General features: G+C 36.2%; 2 protein-coding genes across 2 annotated transcripts in view; one reads left to right on the top strand and one right to left on the bottom strand.

Moving 5' to 3' along the window:
* Positions 1-1,715: 1,715 nt before the first annotated feature.
* Positions 1,716-9,620, bottom strand: LOC121737087 (facilitated trehalose transporter Tret1-like). The gene is made up of 8 exons (XM_042128632.1): positions 9,546-9,620; positions 7,489-7,718; positions 4,416-4,733; positions 4,120-4,225; positions 3,554-3,628; positions 3,230-3,447; positions 2,865-3,047; positions 1,716-2,010 (listed from the first exon to the last, which is right to left on the bottom strand). The coding sequence occupies exons 1-8, from the start codon at positions 9,580-9,582 to the stop codon at positions 1,783-1,785; spliced, it is 1,395 nt and encodes a 464-aa protein (XP_041984566.1). The 5' UTR covers positions 9,583-9,620; the 3' UTR covers positions 1,716-1,782.
* A 17,550-nt stretch (positions 9,621-27,170) lies between these two features.
* The window catches only part of LOC121737028 (protein prickle-like), a 153,189-nt gene continuing 152,945 nt past the window's right edge, over positions 27,171-27,414 (top strand). Inside the window, exon 1 of the mRNA XM_042128549.1 lies at positions 27,171-27,256. The gene's annotated coding sequence lies outside the window, so the exon portion shown is untranslated. The remainder of the gene's footprint in view (positions 27,257-27,414) is intronic.

Here is a 27,414-nt window from a genome sequence, read left to right on the forward strand (position 1 = left end):
ATAAGTTCTCAAATTACACTCTGGATTTGTGTTGTGTTTGTTTTCCACTGTTGGATGTAGCTCAGTTTGGGAGTTTCTGTTCATCAACTGTTGGATGAACCTTTAACATAATATGGCAATTCACCACTGTCGGAAGAAGACGAAGAATACATATCTTTGACACTTGACAGATGACAAGTGTTTGCTGGCCGCTTTTTGCCGCGAATCGGGCTTGATGGCATTCGAGAAAATTTTGTTCTGATAATTTTTCCTTGAAAAGGCTTAATCCAGCTGAAATTTCAAGTGTCTTTCTCTTTTGGTTTTTCAATATAATCGCTGTGAACTTTTTGTGTGGTCGGCCGACCAAAGTGCATCAAAATTCAAGAGTACTTCAGCTGAAGTACTCTTGAATTTTGATGCAGTAGCGTAGCTACGCTCCGGAGCGGACCACGCGCTACAGAAGACAATCATCTTGCTCCTACAAGATCCAACGGGCTTGCTGCTACTGCAATTGCCTGAGGAGCACCCCTGCTGACTATGGAACAGGTTAGTCGGGCATGATACGGATTCCGGAGTGTTTTTTTTTTGAGAACTTTGTATTATCCCGCAGGCAATTTAGCTATTTACACGCTATTGCCTTTCCAACTATATTATACTATAGTGATCTAACTATAAGCTGGAGTCAAAACACAAGAGTAAAAAGAATATTCAATATATTGGATATGAGGTTAGTGATGTTACATAATATTTGTAGGTTTTGGAGGTAAACAGCGAATTGTGATGGCCCTTATGGGTTAAAATGTAACTTCAAACCACAATTAGATTAGGTTTTATTTACAACATCCTAATTTAGGTAAAATCAGAATCTCGTGTTTATTCGATAACTTCAACAGCTTCTGATGTATCTAATTTTAATATAAGAATAAGAAAAGTTTATTTTGCACATCACACAACACAATATTTACAAAGGACGAAAGAAGGACACAAACAATTAATTTAACATTATATTGTGTGATGCCAAAATGGCCGACAGCTCAGCATTAGCAGCGGGTTGCTGCACTGATATGCTATGACTTTAACCTTATTATTGATACACCATAGCAAAATTTTAATATATCTGTTAATTATTGCTAAGCATTTTGTATGTCACCTCTGGTTTTTGTAACAAGTCATCTGAATAAAAATGACGAGTCAATTAAGGAAAATGTTACTTTTTTTTTATTCTTCGTCAGTTTTTCGTCACACCCTCAACATTCAGTTTGAAAATGAGGTGTTTCTTCCTGATAAATGATAAATTCATCAAATACAGGGTGCTATTAAATACAATTACTAAACTTTTATGTATTGAAAATTTCGTTAACATGACACTTCACTACTATAAACGTTCACAGTTTCTATAAATAACACTGATTTTACTATTAGAATAACAACTTTTTGATATAACAATCATTGTGTGATATTGCATCATAATGTTGTCTCTCTTGTGAGTTGTGACTTATCAACGTGCCCCAACAGCCCCGTATAAAATTATCAACGGAATTAACATAAAGAGTGAAGCCAAACGAGCGTAAATATTTTTTCAAAATAGACACAAAATAAAAATTTATGCGATGGTTGAAAATTTCATTCTTATTATCATCGTGTCTCGAAACAAATACATTAGTATTTGATTGTATAAATACAAAGATTTATTTGAGTGTAAATAATGTGAAAAAAATATAATATTATCTTAAATACTTACATCATTTTTTTTATAAATAAGATAAAACATTACGAGTAACATGATGGTATTTTTCATAAGAATTAGTATTTCTTTTGCAAAAACAATGTCTGGATGACGTCGACAGTCTGTGCGTTGGTCTCTGGTAAATTGAAGAAGCACAAGATGGCCGTCAGGAAGCAAGATGCAGCGAACACGTAGAAGATGCCACCGAGTCCCAATGCTGCCACCAACGGAGGGTATACAAACAGGATTAGGAAATTGCAAACCCATGCCCATTCCAGCGTCACCATTGTAAGGATACTCCTGATCTGGAAGGATTAAAGTAATGGCTGTGAGGGAACGGTAAATTATTGAAGATTCTTGTTAATACAAAGTTTTTTTTTTTACTCTTTATTTTTAAAGGGTTTTTTCTAAAAGAAAATGACACCCTTATAGTGTAACAGTTAGATGAACTTATATACTATCTGTGATTCTGCGACTTATACCTAAGTTAACAATTTTATACCAATGTTTGGCAGATTCCGAATTAGGACAGGACAAAACAGAATTACATAAACCTACATCAAAATAATTAAAATTATAATCAGAAAAGAAAGATTCCCGCTCAGCTGCGTTACGGTCACACTCCATCAGCAAGTGGTAAGCATCCTCCACCCGTGCACATCGCGAACAATTAGGTTAATACAAAGTTATTTGTTGATTAAAATCTGTTCAAAAATCTAGGGATGGAAAGTTTATTCAATATTAAGGATTTATACGTGGGAGAGCCATGCTTTGGCACGAATGGGCTGGCTCGACCGGAGAAATACCACGTTCTCACAGAAAACCGGCGTAAAACAGCGCTTGCGCTGTGTTTCGCCGAGTGAGTGAGTTTACCGGAGGCCCAATCCCCTACCCTATTCCCTTCCCTACCATCCCCTATTCCCTTCCCTACCCTCCCCTATTACCCTATTCCCTCTTAAAAGGCCGGCAACGCACTTGTAGCTCTACTGATGCTGCGAGTGTCCGTGGGCGACGGATGTTGCTTTCCATCAGGTGACCCGTTTGCTCGTTTGCCCCCTTATTTCATAAAAAAAAGGCACGGACTTGTCTTGTTGGCCGGCTTGAAAGTAATTGTAGCATTATTGCTACAGTCTTCTGGTGACATCTTTGATATAATTACCTCTGGCAGGAACACCTCAGCTATCACCACATATGGCACCGTTCCTCCCCCGAAGGTGTACGAAATACTGTAGAAGAAGATGATGACTCCCGTCATCCATCCAGGACCCCACTGGAACTGGATCTGCGAGCCGAGCAGCAGGCAGCTAACTCCCCCTACTATTGACGGGTAGATGATGAGAGGCTGCAAAGGCGTCAATATGATTTTATGAAAGTGTGAGAACTAATAGCAAACAATTCAGTTAGTGTTTAAATAAGCTTATTCAATTTAACTGATTTAAGTGGAGAAAAGTTAAGGATATCTAAATCTTTTCACGTTTTGAGGATCATTTAAATGATTAATTATTACGATTACCACGCACTCACCCTTCTTCCGAACAAATCCAAGAAGTACACAGCAATCAGGCCGGCAATGGTGCCGACCAAGGTAAATAGTATCCCGGTGACATTCCCCGAGACTCCCGGCAGAGCCTCCTCGAACATGGGCTGAGCGTACACCTGGACCGCTACCACGCCTTGAAACACCGAACAGAAGGTCATAGCACAGACCAGGAGCAGCGCCAGACGAGATGATTTTGATTTTTCTGTGACAACAGGAAAACCTACTTTAATCTTTTTATTTTTCTTTTATTTCATTATTGAGTCTTATCTTTAGAGTTGTTATGTATAATAAATATGATTAGCACTTACTGAAAAACTCCATCCGTGACAGTTTCTGAGGTGTCTCAGAATCTCCTTTAAGTTTTTCTTCTTCTGCCGAAATGCCTGAAATCATTTTAAATTAATTATTAATTTTAAGTAAGTTAATGTTTGGACTCAAGTTTATAACAAAGCGTGTCTACATTTTGGTAGCATAAGTAGATTTATTAACTAAATCTATGCTTTATGTAACCTTAATCAATACTCAAATTAGTTTTAGGATCCAATTCGTAAAAATAGCACTACAACCTCCTTTAACTAGCTAAAAATAGAGCCATTTATAATTACTACTTGACGTAATGTCAACAAAGGTATTCAAGATAATTCTTATTGCAAATACTTTAAAAAACTTCCATTTATCACTGCCATCATCTTTATTTGCTCATCGCTGATTACGATTTATATTTTCTTCACCAGCTGCAGTTACTAAAATATTATTATTTACTTTCGTTACATTAGGAGATAATTCTTGATGTAACAAGCACTAAGCCCTTGAATGGTTGTTTACGTAATTATTATTGGCGGTTTTATAATAACGTAACCACAAAGACAGTTACCGTCTAGTTGAGGATTCAACGCCCTTCTTATGACTGTCATCTGATGTTGCACTTCTTTGGTATCGGTTGCTATGCTTCTGTAGAAGGCTACCGACTCAGCTGCTTCCTAAAACCAAAAACATTCAAGTCAGGATGTTGTGTGGATTTTGATTTCGGCGATGATTTCTGAGATGCTACTTTAGCATGCTCTTTATAAGGGACAAATACACCCTTAAAAGCACTTAGTTTTGTTACACCCTGAATATCTGATTAGGTACTAAGAATTAAGATATAATATTATCAAAAATCATCTTTACCTTTTTCCTTCCCTTGCCCATCAAAAACACTGGAGACTCCTTCACATACAGCATCAACAATGCTCCAATGGTCGTGGCGAGTAGATTCGCGTAGTTCATCATCTGGTAGTCCAGGCATCCAAAGATGTAGGAGACCATCACCCCCATACTCCAGAAGATATTGGCCCCCGCAGTCAGGGTTCCCCGGACCGTCTCCTCGCTGATCTCGCTGATGAATATGGGGATGATGGTGAAGAGGCCAGTCGACATCCCGGATATGCAGACGGCTGCGAACACCACCTCCACTTTGGAGCTGAAGCTGATGATGAGCCAGGCCGCCTGAAAATGATTTTACTTGATGAATTTATATGCTAGAAGAAGCGATCTCCTTCATTGTTCATGAAAATTGTGAATTGAATATTATAATTAAGATCCTACGTATTTAGCCGCGACAAAAGATTATTTTATATTCACCTTTGTTCCTCTTTGCCACTGTAGACGATGTAATAGTTAGGTATAATATTCGTTACATACAAAGAAACAGTGAAATAAATAAATTATCTTTCATGCTATAAATGTTAATATTATATTTTCTGGACATTTAAGTATTCTCGAATAAAAATAATGCCACAAGCAGTGATTTCATCATAAAAACGACTTTGTATAAAATAAGCCTAATAACTTTTAATTAAGTCGCTATGTAATGTTAATTATGTAATCAACTAAAAGCGCGAATTATACCAATACATTATAATTAAGATAGCTTCTGAAAAGCAGTTAATTAATCCACATTCCACTGTGTCAACAACTGTCATCGTGTAACGGTATATTATTTTACATACTACAAGTAAGCCCAAGTCCATTCGGAGATGTTTTACATTGGAAGTTTCTTTTATCTTGTCTTGTTGGATTACTCTCATAAAAGTCTCATAAAAGTGTTTCAAACAGCTTGGACCCCCTGGAATTACGCCGAGATGTAGCTTCACTCTGCATCCTCTATCGGTTGTATCACGGGGAGTGCTCTGAGGAATTGTTCGGAATCATACCACCTGCAACTTTTCGCTATCGTCCCACGCGAAAAACATACCATCCTCATCACCTTGATGAGTGGCAGTCTTCCACAGTGCGTTTTTCGCGTAACTTTCTGCCGCGCACTGTAAAACTCTGGAATGAACTGTCACCAGTAGTATTTCCAGACCGATACGACCTGCAAACCTTCAAGAAAAGAGCGTATTCCCTCTTAAAAGGCCGGCAACGCACCTGCAGCTCTTCTAATGTTGCGAGTGTCCATGGGCGACGGTAGTTGCTTCATCAGGTGACCCGTTTGCTCGTTTGCCCCCTTATTTAATTTATTTAATTAAAAAAAAAAAACAGAATATAAATGACTAGATGTCCCGCGCGGCTTCGCCCGCGTAAATTAGGAATTTTACGGAAACCGTAAAATATTTTCCCATAAAAATAGCTTATGTCCCTACTCCCTTCACTTGGTCTACTCTATATCTGTGCCAAATATTGCCATAAAAATTGCTCCAGTAGTTCGTACTTTCTAATATTTCCCCGTTTTTCTCACATTTTCCTGAGTTTCTTCGGTCGTATTAGTCTTAGCGTGATAATATTATATAGCCTTACTCGATAAATGAGCTATCTAACACTGAAATAAGTTTTTAAATCGGACCTGTAGTTCCTGAGATTAACGTGTTCAAGCAAACATACTTCCTCTTCAGGTTTGTAATATTAGGTAGATACTTATAGATTTTTTTAAATTATCGCTTGACAAATTACTCGAGCCTCGATCTTAAAGACTATGAAAAGTACCAATAACAGGGTCATTATAGGCTCATAAGTCATAAGTTCATAACCATGGGACGATGCATGGTATAATATGGTAGTGATGATGATGATGAATGTAATTTGTATAGTAGCATATGCTTTCCGTTCTTAAAACAACGCCGGAACTCCAAAACTTGTATCTATAAATAATCAGGAGTTCTTTCAGCGCCTTCCGAACCACGGTATACCAGGTATACCTCGGTGCAAAATCTTACTTGTTGGTAGCATATGCTTAGAATACTTCTCACGAAACCGAAGTCACCACATGTTTCCCTATAAAATTTTGAGGAGTTCCCTCGATTACTTATGGATCCTTCATCAGATCACCACTTTTGTGAATATAATACCAAATTGGGATATTACCCTATATACCAAAAGAAAAATTTTGAAAATCGGTTAACAAACGGCGGAGTAATCGTTGAACATAAGAAAACGAACATAACACCTCCCCCATTTTGAAAGTCGGTTAAAATTGTAGCCTATGTGTTATTCTGATGTATAAGCATTGATATTGTAAAGTTTAATTAAAATCCGTTCAGTAGTTTTTGCGTGAAAGAGTAACAAACATCCATACATCCACACATCCATACAACTTCAAGCGTTATTTTGTTCTGGTTTAATTGTAGGTTATGAATCTGAGAATCGGAGGCAGGTTAAAGAGGGATTGATGCCTACATTAAATCCCGTCTTCTGAAGTCTTTCCCCTGTCCTGTGGCCCCCATCCCCTGTCCACGCCAAGCGGTCTTCAAAGAAATGATTTTTTAAAACGATAAGTACCGTATCTGAGATTCAAGTTTCCTGGGTCTTTGATGTAAATTAAAAATTTCGTGTGTAATATAGATCCAAATAAAATAGTCATCGATCGGTGTTCAATTTTCTAAATCTCGATTTTAATAACATACATTCACGCGGACGAAGTTGCGGGCAACAGCTAGTAATATTATAATAGGATTCTAGATAATCTGGAAATCCTTTTTTGTTTCGTCCTTACAACAACTCTGTATTAAATACTTATTTTCTTTCTATTACCGCGGAAAAATGGAAATCTATTCGCGTATTGCATCAGCTGGCAGCTTTTACGGCTGCTGACAAACTTTTGTTATTAATATCCTATGGAAAAACTGTATTGTATATTTCCGGGATAAAAAGTAGCCTACGTGTTAGCCTGGTATGGTAAGTTGCAATAGCTTTCGTGTAGTAAATATGTACTCTTACAAACATTAAAAAACTTCGTTCCAATATAACGTGATTTATCAAGACTTACCACTTGAGGTAGAGAGAATATTAGGCATGACTTCTTCCTCCCGAACATTTCCAGTAGGAACCCAGAGAGGGGAGTGCTGACCAGAGCGGTGACGGTAAAGACGCTGCCGAAGAGAGCTTGTTCCATTTCGGTCATGGGTCTGTCCAGGGTGGTGGAGTTAGAGCCGAACTGCTGGATGGTGGAGGACGGCCACGCGTACATCAAACCCATGTTCATCATGAGCAGACATGCTGGAAACGAATGCTATGAGATATTTTGATAGAATTTATACAAATTCAGATGATCAATTATTCGCGACTTTTGTAAATTTCGAAAGGCGTGTATCTATTGCCTTGCGCTTTTGATTTCGAATATTAACCCGTCTTCGTCGTCGTTCGTCGAGAATTTCTATTGTGTCTCGGTCACCGGTGACCGTATGGGGCCAACATAAATAAAACAAAGTGTTAACATAGTAGCCAGCAACTTTCTGGTTCACAGCTAACCCGTCTAAAACTAGCCAAACAAACTCACACACCTGGTAACAAAGACTTATATTTAAACATAGAATTCTTTGCCTGGTAAAGAATTATTTTATTTCATTGGATCTATAGGTTGGAGAGCTATATCGAATATCAATGGTAACAACAATAATGTTCTTTAGGATTTTAAGCAGTTTTCATGACACTTGTTCACATTTTTCGGCTGCCTGAAGCAACTGAGCTGACGGGTGATAAAATTAAATTAAGAAATTTAAAAAAACCCCCGCCAAACAACTTTACTGACTTTAAGTTTAAATAATTCCTAAGTGTAAAGTGATATTTTAGTCCATAATTGTTGTCACGGTGTGTCGGGGGACCGCCAACAGTGTATTTTGCATTTTGTATCGCCATGTCACTGATTGTTTCGATTTGGTTCGCTGAAAACTGACCATTAAACTATAATGTTATGTGAAATCAAACATCTACATTAGCGGTTCCCCGACACACCTTGACAACAATTATGGACTAAAATATCACTTTACACTTAGGAATTATTTAAACTTAAAGTCAGTAAAATATATTATTTCATTACTTTTTAAAGTTGTTTGGCGGGGGGGTTTTTTTTAATTTCTTAATTTAATTTTATTTCATGCTTTTTAAACTTGTGTTGGTTATAGTGCAGAATAATTCCTATCAACATCATCATATTATTGTATCCCAATGAATACCATCTAGGAATGTCCTTTTGGATGAGGCCGTTAATATTATGAGTCCAAACATAAAACCTCCACTTCGGGTTCATATGGAGCTCAGCTCCTATAGAATCCAGGTGATGCTGCAGCAGCAGCATGCAAAAATTTATTGGTTATCTACGTCTTACTAGTGGTCGCAATTAAAATGAGCCCAAACATGAAACCATCGCTCTAAGTTGGTGAGGAGTTGGGTATCCTATTGATTACCAGGTGATGCTGCAGCACCAGGTCAACTTTCCATTAATGTGTAAATACATATTCATAAATATCATGAACTAGAATGCAATAAAGCCCAACAAACCACTGCAAATTGCTAATCGGCCCTTCACGAACCAGATGAGCCGCGATTTTTCAGCACGGAGCAGGTTGATGATGATGAACTATAGCTAAGAACACTCTCAATTAAGTCAGCTTTCAAACAAAAAAAACAAGATCAAAATCGATCCACCCGTTTGGATGCTACGATGTCACAGACAGACAGACAGACAGACAGACAGATCGACAGACATACACGTCAAACTTATAACACCCCTCTTTTTTGTCGGGGGTTAAAATATCAAATTGAAGGAAGTTTTTTTATTTAGTTACGAGGTGTAATGTAACTTTACATAGCGAGCATTCGTGCAGTCTAGTCAGTACGTCGCAGGTACAGACTACAGTCTACACTCTACACGAATGCTCGCTGTGTAATAAACATTACACCTACATTACACCTCGTAACGGTCAGTATCCACCTTATACCATATAGGTATACATATTATCCGACAAACATGAGTGCTATTTCCATCTATTTGTAAATACTATGTTTCAAGTTCAAGTTCTTATACTTATCAAATAAATTACGTACCTATGAGAGTACCCACAATTTGTTTCGCTATAGTCATGTTGTCAACACTTTTACCAGAAGATAACTGAGTACTGAACTGAAATTGAACCTGAACTACTCAATCAGCTACCCAGCCTTCGCTTAAGTCGTCCTCAAACATAAACAGACGATATAATAATTAATTAGCAAATATTGATAGTGTGGAAATAGAATAGTTAGAATATCGAAAGCCATCTCTTCCTTGTTGCGATGACTTTTGCCTGATAGGCAAGAAAATGAAGAACAAGTGGTATATGAAAGAAATAAAATCGACTTCAAAAAAACTACTGAAACGATTTTGATAAAACTTGCAGTATTCTCTAAGTTGAACAATACCTAGGACAACAAAAAAAGCATTACTCAAATCGGACTTGTAGTTCCGGAGATATGCGAACACAAACATAAAAACATACAATATACATACATAATATACGAGTACATACACTTTTGAAAGGCACATATTTTGTTCAGTCGCTGATATAGACTAACATACAATAAAACTAGGCAGTTCTGGAAATATTACATTAACTTCCTATAATTATTGAAGTCGGATAAAAAATTATAGGAATTTTTCGTAAAGACATTGAGAGTATTCTTGACTTTGTTTCATCCTCATCAGCTCGCTTACTGCTTGATATTTACGTAAGCCATAAAATGTATTATTTATTAGCTTTATACAGTTTTTACACAGACGACAGTTTTGTCGTCCCGGGTGTAAAGAGAAGCGCAGAATAATTTTCGGGGGTTGAAAATGCATTCACCAGATAATATGACAAGAATAATATCATTCTGTACTTAATACTTACCTCTATAATATATTTTAATATAAATGATGTACTTAATATTATAATATGTAATTAATATTGTTCATAGTCATTATGTTTTCCATTCTTTCCCATATTGTCCGCTTTGAAATTTGGAACCATTTGATATAATATCGATACTGTATGTCTGGTCTCTGTCGAGATGAAAGATGAAGCAGACAAGGGGCCGGCTGGCCGATATAATATTATTTTGTTCGAGAATAATACTAAACTTTTTTATAACTTATAATTAAGTTGTTAATAATCTCAATTTTTAATTAATGCTCTACTTTTAACAGTTAATATATAAGTTTTTATTTACGATAAGCAATTAGCATAACGCCTCGGGCCAGTATTAGTATTCAGCCTCCCGCTGTGCTCACTGTGGTATAATAAATAATTAATTACTACTATACTATAAACACTTGCAGTAAATCATTATAATATAGTAAAAGTTTATACAATAAAAATAAAAGTCGTAAACGCTTGGAGTCATAATTTTATTGTGCATGATGGAAGAGACGACACAAGGAATCCTAGTGTGATCAGTGACTGTGTAAGATTAGCGTAAAATTTTAAGTGAAAATAAAGATTTGTTTGTTTGTTTGATATTGGTGGCATGATGCATCTAAATTAAAATTAATACTAGTCGGTGCCCGCAACTCCGTTGCACCAAAATTTATTTATCGCACGGGATTTTTCCGGGATCAAAAGTAACCTATGTCCTTTCCCGGGACTCAAAGTATCTCCATGCCAAATTTCAGGCAAGTCGGTTCAGCGGTTTGGGCGTGAAGAGGTAACAGACAGACAGACAGACACACTTTTGCATTTATAATATTATTATGCATTATGGAAGTATGGAAGTATGGATATGGTTTTTTTTTATGAAATAAGGGGGCAAACGAGCAAACGGGTCACCTGATGGAAAGCAACTTCCATCGCCCATGGACAATCGCAGCATCAGAAGAGCTGCAAGTGCGTTGCCGACCTTTTAAGAGGGAATAGGGGGGGGTAGGGAAGGGAAGGGAATAGGCTAGGGGTTAGGGGATTGGGCCTCCAGTAAACTCACTCACTCGGCGGAACACAGCGCAAGCGCTGTTTCACGCCGGTTTTCTGTGAGAACGTGGTATTTATCCGGTCGAGCCGGCCCATTCGTGCCGAAGCATGGCTCTCCCACGTATACATTACGTATACGTATGGATATGGAAGTATTAATATGGATTTGTATAAATAATTGATCACGTTATAAATTGTAACGCATTAGCAATCTAGTGATATAAATATGGTTTCTTTTCCACCTACTTGCAAAAAAGTCGAAGCTTATTGTAGCAAGATGGTCTGTCTTTTGTGATTTGCCCACAATATGTTGTCTGGCGTTACAAAAGTCTACGATCGGAGCGAGTTTCGAGGCTGCATGAGAATTTTTGTTTCTACTTTTATTTTAAAAATCACTGGAATTTCTATTAAAATATTCAAATAAATCAAATAAAAACACAACATTATAATGATCTGTACCGCTACTTCCTATACAATTTCGACTTTGATTGAGGAAACACGCTAATATTTTAGCATATTTACATATTTGAGTGCGAACAATATTCATACAATGGACATTTTTAGGGGTTTCGTACCCAAAGAGTAAAAACTTGGATGCACAGACATAGATCAAGATCTTGATCTTGATCTGTGTTTCAATGTCTATCCGTCTGTCTGTCTGTCTACACTCTGTAGGCTGTATCTCATGAACTGCTATAGCTAGACTTCTGAAATTTTCACAGATTGTGTTTATCTATTGCCGCTATTACAAAAAATAATAAAAACAAAACAATTTTAATATTTAAGGGGGACTCCCATACAAAAAACACAATTTTTGGCCTATTTTTGCTCTATAACCTCTATAACGGTACGGAACCCTATGTGCGCGAGTCCGACTCGCACTTGGCCTATTATTGTAGGTACTTTTCAATACCGGAATCTTTTGTTTCATAATATTATGTCAAATGTTTAACATTTTACTATGAATAATTCAAATAAATCCTTTCTCAGAAAAAGAATTTTAAAGGTACACATGAAAAGCTGTAGGAACTTTGCATGTTCAATAAATTAAAAAAGTTTTAGTGTCATAATATTTTGACGTTTATACTTTTTAAATTGACTGTTAAAGGGCCCATTCACGGCAGGACTGCCGTGCAGTCCTGCCGTGAATGGGCCCTTTAAATAAGTTCAAACGTTAAAAAATAAGCAATGAAGTTCATGCTAATTAAAGTTGCATAATAAGTGATTATAATATTATTCTTATCAAATAAAGTACCTAATGTAATTTTATGCCTTATTTACCCAATTTCTTAAAACGAGATTATTGTTTTTTATTATTAAAAATTATTTAAATGAATATTATGTTTATTTGACATGAAGTAAAGTTAAACACGTGTAGTAATGAGTTGTTTTTGTTGTTTCAGGTGATTAATACACAGTATAGTGTATACTATGACGACGACCGACATACAGGGAGTATTTTTATATCTATAATATTATCTTATGATAAAATTCTCGTGTCGCGGTGTTTCTTGGCAAACAACAGCTAGAAGGATTTTCGTAAAGTTCTGTGTGCTTGTTATATAATATTTTTAATTTTCATTTTAATTAAGTACCCGAAATGCGGTTTATGATAATTACAACATGTGCTAGGTCAGCTAAAGTTTTTTTAAATTCTTACTTTTACTTTATTTACAACTAGCGACTCGCCCTGGAGTCACACGGGTATAAAATATATAGCCACTTACAAAATGATTAAAATCGATAGCCTATGATCATTCTCGTAGTCTACTTCTTATCTGTACCAAATATCATAAAAATTTCTCCAGTAGTTCGCGAGATAAGCCCTTTCAAATAATTTCCCCCATTTTTTCCACATTCTCCTATTAGTCTTAGCGTGATAAAATATAGCCTATAGCCTTCCTCAATAACTGGGCTATCTAACACTGAAATAATTTTTCAAATCGGACCAATAGTTACTGAGATTAGCGCGTTCAAGTTAGCCCTTTCAAATAATTTTCCCCGTTTTTTTCCACATTTTCCTCTATTTCTTCGCTCCTATTAGTATTAATGTGATAAAATATAGCCCATTTATCGAGGAAGGCTATACCTTCCTCGATAAATGGGCTAACACTGAAAGAATCATTAAAGTCGTAGTTTTAAAGATTAAAGGGAACAAAGGGACATGAGGGAAAGAAAGCGACTTTGTTTTATATAATATTATTATGTATCTAGATAATATTAGGTACCTACTCCTATGTACTGTAATTTACAAGGAAACTTATTTGCGTTAAAACGCACGAATATAGTTCTTTATTTGATCGACATTCCAAAAATAAAATGCTATAAAGTTATGTAGAGAAAGTTGACCAGTTTCGCACATTGTCCATTAATATTAATGACACCCGCAATAAAATCACAAAAATTATCCCAAATGTAAACCACTTTATAAATTCGCCAAAAAGCGATGTCATCTTTCTTTAGTGATTGGAAATTTACTTAAAGCCAAGTAGACAATGGGCCAAACTATTGACCCAGCTCATTGGGCCAACAATCATGGGCCAGTTCATTGGGCCAACGTGTAAAGGCCAACTTAGTACTTGGTCAATGGTCATAAGTTGGGACTGGGGAGCGGCATTCTGTACTCGTTGGACGAATTTGTAGAGCGGGCTTTACAAAGCCACGATTTAATAACTAACGGATTTTGTAGCGGAGGACTTTTCTTATTTTCAACGTTTTGCTTCCTAGCGGCCGTGGTCCACGAGAGGACTGAGATGACATAATATTATGTCAAACTTGATTTTTCAACTACCCGAAGATTCATCAATGAAAGTTTTCGATATTTCTTATGTTCTAAAGGGCACACGTTGACGCTAGAGTGCTCTGGGCCCTCACACAGCAAATCTGTATCTAATTTAAATTTCGAAATACAAATGTATTTTTTATAAACAACAATGACAGACATTAAAATTCAATTCTCTATTGTGATTTGAACCATTACTAATCGTAAATTATCAATTACGTGTGAAGTAATGATCTGGAATTTAGATCATTATGAACTGGACACAAAGACTGTCGTGATGTATCATGTATGTCTGTTCTTTTGTGTTAGATCACGAACTTGTAAAGAGTGGAAGATTTTTTCACAATAAAATTATTTGAGCATAGACATTAGTAGATTCTATTTTTTAAATGCCAGAAAAGGTTCTTGTTATTTTAATCCTTTTCGTGTGCATATCGTGGGCGAAGACGAAGGAAATTTCTGGTAATTTAGGTGTTGAGTCCCAACACCCAAATTACCAGAAATCTTGTCCATAATGTTTTGTTTTTATCTATCAGTCCACTTAACTTATCGGACCAAGCCAAAAAATTGTACTATAAGTTATAGGTACGTATATTTGTGTACACAGTAGGGACTAGGGATCTTTTTATTAGCCAGCTGATTTCTTTTAAATAAAAACTTTAAGTTGTTGTAAATTATAACTTTACTGTAAATAGTAATGAAGGTTTATTTCATTAGCAATTTTCATTTATTAGCAAGTGTCACATAAATACCAATATTTATACACAGCATCTTGTATCTGCATTCTGCATAATATATAAATTATGGTATTGAGATACAATCTTAATTAAAAAGCCTTCAATTAAGTTTACTTTATGACTAGAACTTTATTAATTAATCCATCTCTACAGAAAGTTACAAAATTAATCATGTATGTGACCACACACATTCCTTGAATTAGAAAAGATTAATATTTAAACCTTAATCTACATAATATTGTAAACTTTTACTGTAGAACAGATTCCAATCCATACTAATATTATAAATGTGAAAGTGTGTCTGTCTGTCTGTCTGTCTGTTACCTCTTCACATCCAAACTGCTAAACTGATTTTGCTGAAATTTGGCATGGAGATACTTTGAGTCCCGGGACAGGACATAGGATAGTTTTTGTCCTGGAAAAATGTACGGTTCCCGCGCGATATACGAGTTTTGGCGCAACGGAGTTGCGGGCGTCATCTGGTACTGTATATTTTATTTTAATATTGTTTGGAAGTTAAATAACTGGTAGTTTTATCGACCGATATAGATTAAACATCAAAATATTATATTAGATCTCATTCTTAACTATATCTATTGTATCGATTTATTTTAAAAATATAATCACTTATTATATTTTGGAATAAAAATATAAGAAAGAGCTATAGACAAAGATGGCGAAATAAAAAAGTTTGTACTAATGTTTGTAAGTTTCCCTTATGCGCACGTTGTCGCTGCATTAAAAATGGTATAAAACCACAAAATTTACTTGTAAAAATGTGGTTTCTAGACTTATGCCACACGCAAACATTTATATTCTTTTGCAATTAAATAAATTACGACTGAAGTCAATTTCTCACTCGACTACGAACAATATTTCTTAGTCTTGAGATGGAAATAACTGCATACATTAAAAGCGCTAAGAATCCCCCGCGAATCCATCTTACTTTGTCTGCTTAGGTTGGCGCAGACGAGAGATTTAAAACTATCGTGTGCTACAGCGACCAATTTTTTTAAATGTTATTAGCCGCTAGTGTTCCCAAAAGCATCCCCAACTAGTTTGCTGCAGAATATCGATTGAAATTTTATCTCAAAGCATTTGCAGATTACAGTTAATATTTTACCGATTTGTTATGAATTAGGTATAATATAGTGAGGTTTATAAGTCACCTGGGGTCCTGGGGGGGAGCCAAAATCTTTTCGTTTTCGCTTCGTTATAGAATCGCCGATGAAAATGTATGGAATTGACATAAGCGTTCGTTAATATGACGTTGACTTTCGACTCGTCTAATTTCAATTCCATACATTTTGATCGGCTATTCTAAAACGAAGCGAAAACGAGAAAGTTTCGGCTAAATGGCCTGGCCTTAAAAAAATTTAAAAAATTCGCTAACTTCAACAGCGAAGTTGAAGTTAGCGATTTTTTTTTAATTTGCCAAACATGTCAAAAATGTAATTACCTAATTGACGCAACGCAAGCGCTGAAAATTTAGCGATGATTATGTCAAAACAACAAGTTATTGAAGTTTGCCTATTACCTACAGCACGTCTATATTCTTTTTTTTATGAAATAAGAGGGCAAACGAGCAAACGGGTCACCTGATGGAAAGCAACTTCCGTCGCCCATGAACAATCGCAGCATCAGAAGAGCTGCAGGTGCGTTGCCGGCCTCTTAAGAGGGAATAGGGTAATAGGGGAGGGTAGGGAAGAGAATAGGGTAGGGGATTGGGCCTCCGGTAAACTCATTCACTCGGCGAAACACAGCGCAAGCGCTGTTTCACGCCGGTTTTCTGTGAGAACGTGGTACCTCTCCGGTCGAGCCGGCCCATTCGTGCCGAAGCATGGCTCTCCCACGTGTAAAATACTCTTTAAGTGTCTTACTTGTTTAGGTTTTTAAATATTACTTTATTCCTCAGGTGAAAAAACAAATTAAAGGTAGCAGTAGGTTTTTTTTGCATAACAAAAAGTAATATTTTTTCATTTAGCGATTAGCGAGCGTGTCTCCCTGGGCAACTAATGGACATGTGCAGCTCGTCTGCTCTGAGAAAGGTATCCCCTTTCTGACAAATACCTCATGTCTGGACTTGACTGAGGTTTTATAATGTGGACTATATTAATCACCCTGTACCTGTATGTTTGATTCAATATTATCTTAAAACTTATTGCGTTAATCAGTAGGCGTAGTTTGTTTACATAGTTTTATCTCATCATTTTTGAATAGGTTTCCATGGGATTCGTGATACTAAGGCCTTTAAAAAAACTGGTGTAGTTTAACTTTGCTGCAGATGTGTATTATAATTAGTATTGATCATGTTATTTTTCTGTTTAGTTACTAAAAATATATCTTAAACAAAAGTAATTATTTCTTAATTATTTTCTCATCAATTAAAATAATAATAACTATATCTCAACAATATGAACTATCTATTACAAATCCATGTGTGATGGATTTGTAATAGATAGTTCATCCATATGTGATGAAATGATGATCGATAACTTAAGTTTAATTAACCAAAACAATCATGGTGGTGGGCGTACCTACTGTATAGACCAGGTGTCGCCAACTAATTTTAGGTGAGGTCCGGACTGAGAGAAAATTTTAACGAGGTCCGGAAAAAACACACTTGTTCTATGCAGCCTTAAAATATTATTTTAATTAATTATAAAGGTATACGCATACCTTATCTATGTATTAATTGATACTATTGGTATAAAATACATTACATTATTTCGCGGTCCGAGATTCGACCTTTCGCGGTCCGCGAAAGGTCCGCGGTCCGCCTGTTGCCTACCGCTGCTAATTGCTATAGACAATCAGCCTGTAACTCTTGCCGAGCTGTCTAGAGTTCCTAGACCAGTGTTTTTAAACCTGAGGGTCACGACCCCTGGGGAGCCGAAGGTGAGAAAACTATGTATTTCAGTAAAAAAAAACACAACGGAGTTGTGGACGTATATTCTAGATTAAGGATGTTTAATTTGCAGAGCTCTAAAACAGAATTGTGAAAATGTGTTTTCGTAGATAATATTAATTTATTCATATTCCTATTATCTCTCAATTATAGTTTTTCTTTTGCTGCTTGCCGAGTGTAGCGTGTATACGCGCCATTACTCGTACAATTACAAAACAGTCAGTAGTGAGCGTGTGTAGAGCTATGTTAGTAAATGCCAGGCGAACTTTGGAATGTTAAAGTAAGTTTATAGTTGAGTTTTAGGCGTTGGAAGCACTAATGTTTTAGAATCTAAGGTTCTTCAGGCTAATTACAGTGATAAATGAAAATATATTATCGGATAAGAAAAGCTTCGCACACATTATGACGTGGCGTGGTAAAGCGGAGCGGGCCGCACTGTCATAAAAGCTTTAGGGTACTCCGTTTCGCATTTCGCATCGCACATTCGGTCATAACACTTATATGACAAATGTGGCCGCTCCGCTGGTACCCGTGACACCAGTTCCTAGAGAACTTGGGGCCTGACTGACGTGGTGTCCAGTGCCCATTGAATTTCTATTAAATAGAAAAGAATACAGAGGCCACACATTTAAAATTTCTCAAAACACGTGTGCGAAGACGCGGTTAGTAAAACAATAGAGTTCCGGGTAACTCCAATTACAGTCGTGTTACGTTACAATAGGGTCCACTTTCTATTGTGTAGACCGGGGTCAAGCAGGTGAGCTAACCTGCGGTTACAGTTAGCACAGTATAAGTGATATACAGTAGATCAGTAGATAAACTTCATCCTAGACCGTGTGAGTCGGGCTCACGCACATATAGGCCTGATTTCAGATAACTGTAGAGAGCAGAACAAAGAACCAAAAATTTAACTAAAGAATATATATTTATACGTCTTATTTCTGCTTTAAGTATAGTTACAAGCCATCGACGCAATTATTACTATGCTTCTTGGTAAACAAAAAAACAAAAAGGTACAATAGCAAAACCGGAAAGGTGTGTCGAGTTCGACTTTAATAGCACGACTAACATTATCATCATTAGTAAATCCCTCAAAAATTATGTAATTTGTTTAGCAAAAGTCATAATTTTTGGGAATTGAGGTTGAGTCGAGTGGAGGAAATCTCAAAGAAACGACTAATGATACGGTAGTTACTATACCATATATTATTTATACTATACAGTCAGTATGACTGGTCGTGTTTTTTCTTTGACCCAACGTGTTGATTACACCTTTTATGCCCTACAGACCATGAGCAGGTAACAGTAGAACTATAACCTCAACTCAAAACTTTCTTAAGTAGTAGAAACATACTTTTATAAAAACAGATTTAGCCTACTACATGGCATTCGATTATCGCCCGAAAACCGATTTTTTCTGAAATATAAGTATTAAGTACCCTGGATTCATACTTTCATCAAAATAGTTTTAACTTTTAACAGTTTAAGCGTAAGGTAACAGACAGAGTGACAAACACACATTCACATTTATAAATATTAGGTAAGGAATAAGGACATTCTTTTAGAATCACTTTTGCCATCAGGTTCTTCAAGTTATGACTCAAACGCGAAATAAATTCCAAGATCATCTGTAGTATTTTCTAATAACACTACATTCAGGCATTCCTCAAACCTGGATCAGGATGCAATATATAAGATTCTCAGGATAACAATTTGCGTAAATCAAAGGAAGGATAGGGCATGGAACATGCATAAAAGTCTCTTTCTCATTGGCCCCATCAGTCTGAGTTATTGTTATGTTAAAATATAATGGCTTGTCTTTCATACATGAAAAATGGAAATCAAGAGGAATATATTTAACCCAGGATTATATTAACCAACAGTAAATAGAGCCTAACTGACTAATATACGATGATACAAGAGAAGTGGTATTTGTTTACAAAATGAAAGTCTTCTAAGATTAAAAAAACTTTTCTTTTATGACCTATGAACTCGTCGGAACCATTTTTACGATCGCCCTGGTCATGCTGCATGCAGCATGCTATACGTGGTGGTCATAATATCAAAGTACCTACTTAGCCAAATTGCATTCGACAACTTCAACAGGTGACCCGTTTGCTCGTTTGCCCCCTTATTTCATAAAAGAAGCGAAGTTAGAAACAACTACAATATGGCCTCGATATTCCGAACCCTAGCTAATCCGAATATCTCTATAATTCGAACGACCACCCTTCCCCCTCAAAAATCACTCCCGCAGCCCGTCGCCGCATTCTAGTGCCGAGAAGACTCCCCGCGCGCTATTCTGCCATTTTGTTATAGGTACATATTATTATCTTTGTACTTACTGTATTTGTGAGTTTTATCATATCTTTAACATCCAAAAAATGCCTTTAAAAATGTCTACATACTATAATCCGAACGCTGCGTGCATCCGAACAGGGTACATATTTTGGGTGTTCGGACTATCGAGGCCCTACTGTAATAACATTTATCATAACGCGTCGCTAAGTGGCATGGCGTTAGCGATGCAAAATTAATCTTGAATATAGATAAATCCCATTGATTTTTTATTTGATAACTGATTTTCCTCTTCATGTTATTCCTTCTTCGGCCCCAGTGGGGCATGTTGGTCACGTCCTGTCCTGTCCTTACGCCAGCTCAGATTCCCTGGATAGTCGGCACGGCGATTACGGTCACGGAAGTGGGTGGAATGTCGCACATTGTCGCCGTGATTTACGAGACCATAACGTCGATCCGCCGTGATTACTAATGGAAGCTTTTTGCACCTACAATGATAGCAAATCTGTTATGAAGCTTCTCGTCCGGGGCCTAGTGGGTAGACTTGCGGTTCACACTCGAAATAGCGCAGCTTCGATCCCGGGTTGAGACAGTTTCAGATCTTAAGTTCACTTTACGGACCTTAGTTTAATTAACTGCGTTCAAAAAAAGGAGGTTATTAAATTTGGCAGTAACTGATTTCAATTACAATTAGTAAGAAAAATAATTTAAATTCAATAATAAAGGTAGGTAAGTATAAATTTGAGAATCGAATAATTAGCAAAATAAAGAAGCGCCACGCCAAAAATAAACAATGCAAATTAAAATTTAGCCCCATTGGTTAAAGTAGAAATTACATTGGCAGATAATTTTGCAAAAGATGATGCCGTTTCATCAGACATCTGCAATGGAATTTAAACCGTGTTTTCAGTAATCAGGGTTGAAATTATAAAAGCAGATACAGTAAAGCGTGGAAGCGCAAGCGGCAAGACACGTCGGAGATCGGATCACGATCGAAGCCCTTCGGCTTATTTAATTTCAAATTACGGCCAATATGTGGCCGGATTGGAGGCGGATTGGTGCCGGATTGAATCTGGACACTTTATCATTCCAATTGCAATTCAATTTCAGACGAACAACCTTTAAATGAATACGTGGAATTCCTATAAGTACCGAAGTTGGATAAAACGCGTTATGACATCACAAAAGTTAAAATACATAATATGTGTCGCTCTGTAAGATGGTGCTTGCTGTGCTTATTCTAATTAACATTTTTTGTCTAAATTCGCTTTCGAAATTATCGAATGCAAGTTGACCAAGCATCCTGTTGTTAATTTAAAAAGTGAGGCTGCAGGAATGAGCGTTTAATTTTCTTCTAGTGATTTCGTCGATCAAAAAACATTAGTTAACTAACATAATTCGGAGTTTCGTTAAGTTCGTGAAAATTATTGTTATACTTTTTTATCTTCATAAAAATAATAATAAGTAACATATTCCGTATGTTTCCCTTGGTCAAGAAATGATTATGAAGACATCATCATCACGTTTATAATGAAATTTGGCGCAGATATACAGTAAACTACGAAAGGCGACATAGTCTGGTGCGCGTTTTCTACGGGAATCGTTTTATGTGTACAAAGTAATACATCGCAATACCTTAAATCTTTTTAATGCTCTAAGCCTTAAATGAAGTAAAATAATAATGTTTTATGGATAATCTTGTCTAATTTTAAAATAAGAATGTTTTATGGGTAATCTTGTCTAATTTCCTCAGACAGTTAGAAATATCAAACATTTGATAAACTCAAAATTACCTCATCGAAGCGAGGTTCTCCATAAAAACGGCCTCATGACTTCCTCGGTCCTGCCATTACAGTGATTGCTACTAGCGGCACGCGATTACGGATACCTGGCTTTGAGTCTTCCAGTCGGTTTCTATATCTGGTTGTGTTGATGCAATAAACGCTCTATGATATTCGATAATTTGCGCTATAGTATTCTGGATAAGAAGATAAATGCTGAGTATAAACTGTTGCTATAAACAGTAAAGAGTTAAACCACAGATTGTTAAAATATTTTATCTCAAGCTTAATACATACCTTGATATTTTTACAAATTTTTATATTCTTCTTTTGTCTAAATTCTCTATGCAACCAAATATTTACCACATCGGACCTACCGCCCACGAAGCCAACGATAAAACTTTTGGTGAAATATATACATTTTATTAACATAAACTCTTGTGACCATTTTAATTTATCAAACTAAATAATATAATAGTTTTTTAACCATAAAACTTGATTTTTCAACGCCCAGTAGCAAAGACACTCCCAATAGTCCATGAATTAAGATATACAACTTTTTTTTAGTCTCTATTGTGAGCATATCTGACATAGCGAATTCAATCTGCCATTAATTTGCATACCTTAATAGAGTCGCAGGGCAAAGGGCAGCTGACTTATGCCGTGATAATGTTATTAAAGTGTTTTATGAGGGGCTCAACAAAGAGGTTGGTAATACTCGCAATTAGAGGCGCCAGGCGTCCGGAAAAAGCCGGACACAGAAGGCTTTTTCATTGCGCGTCCGCCCAAAATTAAAAGAAGTCCTTTTAATACATAACCATATATGAAAATCCTACAAATTTCAGACGGTTTTACACCTCATAAGATGTATATTTTATCTGTTAGATGTGAAAATCCATACTTCCATTACCCATATTATAAAACAGAATGTGTGTCTATCTGTTACCTCTTCACGCCCAAACCGCTGAACCGATTTTGCTGAAATTTGCAATGGAGATACTTTGAGTCCTGTGAAATGACAAAGGATACTTTTTATCGCAGAAAAATGTACGGTTTCCACGCAATTTTGGCGCAACGGAGTTGCGGGCGTCATCAATTATTTTAATAAAACATAAAAGTACGCGTGCTGCCGGACGTATTGCCATACTGTAAGTTCAGATTCTACGTACTCAATAGCAGGGTTTCCGGCTATTTTATACAAATGTCCAGCTTTGTCCGGCTTTTCGGTTTAGCGACCTGGCAACCCTACTCGCAATATGCAAGACGTTAGAAAGCTATTACAGGAATTAGGTAATAGACATTTTAGATTGCATTTAAACATTGTTATTGTGATATGATTAGAATTTTAAGATAGATGAGGAATTAGGGAAGGGAAGGCAAGTTATTAGATTTATAATCAAATAGATGAGATATCGCATCACAGCAAATGTGTATTTGTTTGTTATTTAGCTAAGGCTTAAATTATCTAAGAACGGATTTTTGTAAAATGACATGGTAGCAGTTCTGTTTTAGGATTAAGGCACAGAGTACTTGTTATAACAGTGGCATGCCGAAATAATTGGACGCTGTTAAGCATTCGTGTACTAACCCACACAAAAATTACGTATTGAGTTATGAATGTAGTTATGTTCTGTAGATGATTTAGAACAAGACTGCATTCAAAATGTAACAACAAAAAAAATTGTGGGTTAGGACACTAATGCTTAACAGCGACATTATTAGAAAACCCTAAATAACAGGTAGTATAGGAAAAGGGAAGAGAAGGTAACAAGAATTTTATTCGTGTAGCTTCAACTTAACCAGGTATTAAAAAATAATGTTAATGAAATTAATAAAATACAGGTGAATAAGATAATGATAATGATAATAACAATGGTGATGATGATGTTGAAAGTAAATATAATACATAGCGTGACTATACTCGTATCGTATTGTTTTTGAGTTGAATGGGTCTGACGAAACTGTTGACAATGAAAGTAAAACCACAGCTCACAAGCCGTGATGACTTTCTATTTGCTCTTCATTAATCTTTGGAGTCGGTTGAGGTCAATAACGGATCATAAATCGATAGAATCTTATTTGATCGATATCTTGTAATTAGGTAAAATCTGAACGGTGATTACCCAATTAGCAAAATTTGGTTATATAAGTTTCGAGACAACGTTTTGGTTATAACTTGAGGTCAGGCCTTTTTGGTTATATAGCATTCGTATTAACCTTTATATGACGCGAAATATGCGCAAAATATATAACTTTTATTTGCATAGCGATCGTGTCATGGTCGTTTTAGTGGCTAAATATTCGTATAGCAGTCGTAAAGTGATTGATTGTATAACCGTTTCGTCGTATTGTGATCCAGTAGACGTTGTATAAACATTGGGAAGTAGTCATCAGCATTACCTTTTTGCGGATACTAATTATTTTACAGTTCTGTTGAAGTAAGATAAAAGAAAAAGTAGCCATCATGTTGGTAAAGTTTGTCTGCCATATTTATTATTGAATGAATGCTATTGACCATAATGTATTTGGTGTTAGTCGGTAACAGTATCTACTTTTCTAAGGGTAATTAAATTTCTCGACGATTGTATATACGTTTTTTAACAAATATTTAACGCCCCCTTCGAATAATTTCAAAATAATAATTATGAATTTAATTTAATCTAAGATTACCTGTTATTTTACAATTACACGATTTTAGGTAATGATGATGACTTGTATATGATATCTCATGACTATAAGTCGCTTAACTTACCATTTATTTATTTTATCATCCGCCATTTTGGGTACCGTAACAAAGTGGAAACCCATGCATTTTATCGAATTCTCAATATGGTTTGGTACTACTAATATATATTCTGTGATATGGTGATAATTTCTTATGTCGAAATTTTTTTAACTAATTAACGATTTGAAGTAATTGGAAAGTTCTATATTTTAGGGTTCTGTGCCAAAAAGGTAAAAACGGGACCCTATAATTACTAAGACTTCGAAGTCTGTCTATCCTTCTGTCTGTCCATCTGCCTGTCTTCAGGAGCTGTATCTCAAGAACTATATAGCTCGACTTATGAAATGTTCACAGATTTTGTATTTTGGTTGCCGCTATAGAAAAATAATAAAAACAAAATATTATTTATATATTTTAAGGACCACCATACCATATAATAAATATGACTATTTGGCCTTTTTTGTTCTAAATTAATAACTAGACGTTCCGCGTGGCTTCGCCCGCATAAATTAGGAATTTCACGGAAACCGTACATTTTTCACAAATTAATAACCCAAGTTTCATGCATATTTGTGCCAAATATCATAAAAACTGCTCCAGTAGTCCGTGAGATATTAAGACCTTTTAAATAATTTTCCTCGTTTTTTTTTTTACATTTTCCTCTGCATCTTCGCTCCTATTGGTCTTAGCATGATAAAATATAGCATATAGCCTTCCACGATAAATGGGCTATCAAACAATGAAAGAATTTTTCAAATCGGATCGGTTAGTTCCTGAGATTAGCCCGTTCAAACAAACAAACTAAGTAACAAACGCTTCAGCTTTATAATATTAGTAACTAGATGACGCCCGCAACTCCGTTGCGCCAAAATTCGTTTATCGCGCGGGAACCGTACATTTTTCCGGGATAAAAAGTATCCTATGTCCTTTTCCGGGACTCAAAGTATCTCCATACCAAATTTCAGACAAATCGGTTCAGCGGTTCGAGCGTGAAGAAATAACAGACAGACAGACAGACAGACACACTTTCGCATTTATAATATTAGTATGGATAGATCGTAAAAAGTAGGTACATGAAAAATTCCCAAATTTTCAATTATATGGACTTTACATGATAGCCATGTAGAAATCTTATTACTGATAATGAGTAGTGTTATGGTCGGCATTACAACCAGGTTATGATTGTTATATAAATTAATTTAATACAACATCAAATATGTATTTTAAAGGTCACAACTGCGATATTTATAGGATAGTCATATAATTTGGTCGTGTTAACGATTACAGGACTAAATTAAATGACTAAACTCTTATACGACATATTGTTCGTTTAATATATTGTTACATGATGTTGGAGACATTAATTACCACTTTACGATTTCTATACGACTAAATGTCATTTAGTCTCATCTTTGAAGAAGGCGCGAGGCTTTAACTGTTATACCTTAATTATAATACTAGATGTCGCCCGCAACTCGGTTGCGCCAAAATTCTTTTAGCGTTGGAACCGTATTTTTTTTTCGTGATAAAAAGTATTCTTACCCGGAAATCGAGGTATCTTTACGGGTCATACCTTTCAAAATTAGTCCAGTGGTTAAAGCGTGAAGAGATAACAGACATACAGAGAGACCGAGAAACACACTTTAGCATTTATAATAATATGCGTCCTCTGGTAGCCGTAGTCTTCAGGTTTATATTTGTAAAGAATGAAGTTTGTTCCAAGAATACCAGCGGACTTAGCATGGCCTCAGAAGTTCCAAGGAATAGAATCACTGACAGATTTAAAACACCGTTTCAGATTTCCTACTTTACTAGGTCTATTCTTCCGCAGAAAAATACTTTCTATGGTAGCCATGCTCAAGGAGCCGCATGAAAAGAAAATAAAAAAATCATGAGCCAAAAAAGAGATAAGGATGAGCATGTGTTCAAACTTCCTGTAGATGCAATCTTTCGTAGTGTCATCGACAGTGACTTGTTGAACTTTTGACAGCTTCCATTACATTTGACACTTGGTATTAGTTACGATCTGACTGTCTACAGTCTACGAGTACACTCTACAGTTTACAGTATACACTCTACACTCTACAGGGACTCGTGCTCGCCTGACCGATGGTAGAGCATTTTGTGAATGGTCCAAAACACGCCTTGGCTCTTCTTAACTTTTGCTCATAAAGGTGAAAATTCTTTAACCTCGTTATATTCTAAATAAGACATCCTGCTTCTATAAAATTTAACAATCCATTTGTAGTTTTGAAAGGAGCATGATTTACGGGGTAGGCTGCGCCGGCTCGGACTGACAATTTACTCCTGTCTTTCCGCAGGACTATAATTTATGTGCCATCGACGCCGTGACACGCGGGAAACCCGCCTGCCATAAATAAAACGAGTAAAATTTGAATGGCTACTGTCAAAGGGTTGGTCTTCTGTCTCTCTTTCTCGCGTATACGCAGCATCTTTCGTCTCGCGTGGATGGAACGCATCGCGGTTGGTCAGTTCGCCGTCAGTTGCGCGCGCGCAGTCGCCGGCGATTGTTGCGTAGTGTCGCTGCGGTCGTACAAAGTGTACAAAGGATTACAGTGTTTTTGGATGACACGTGGGAATCGGTCAGTGTTGGTGTTTATGTTTATCATTGCTGTGTTTGTGTTTTTATGTTTTGTGGAAGTTGTCGTGTTTTTTGTGCTTATTTTCGCGAAGATCGTCTTTCAACTTTCGCTAATTTTATGGGGTTTGCCGTGAAATTGGCTATATCAACCATGAATTT

This window comes from Aricia agestis, chromosome 20 (assembly GCF_905147365.1).
Source record: "Aricia agestis chromosome 20, ilAriAges1.1, whole genome shotgun sequence".
NCBI classification, from domain to species: domain Eukaryota; kingdom Metazoa; phylum Arthropoda; class Insecta; order Lepidoptera; family Lycaenidae; genus Aricia; species Aricia agestis.

Coding starts and splice junctions, on each gene's coding strand:
- LOC121737087 (XM_042128632.1), bottom strand. CDS start 9,582: ATGACTATAGCGAAACAAATTGTGGGTACTCTCATAG. Junction 7,719..9,545: donor AATTGTGGGTACTCTCATAG/GTACGTAATTTA, acceptor ATTCGTTTCCAG/CATGTCTGCTCATGATGAAC. Junction 3,448..3,553: donor GTCACGGATGGAGTTTTTCA/GTAAGTGCTAAT, acceptor CTGTTGTCACAG/AAAAATCAAAATCATCTCGT.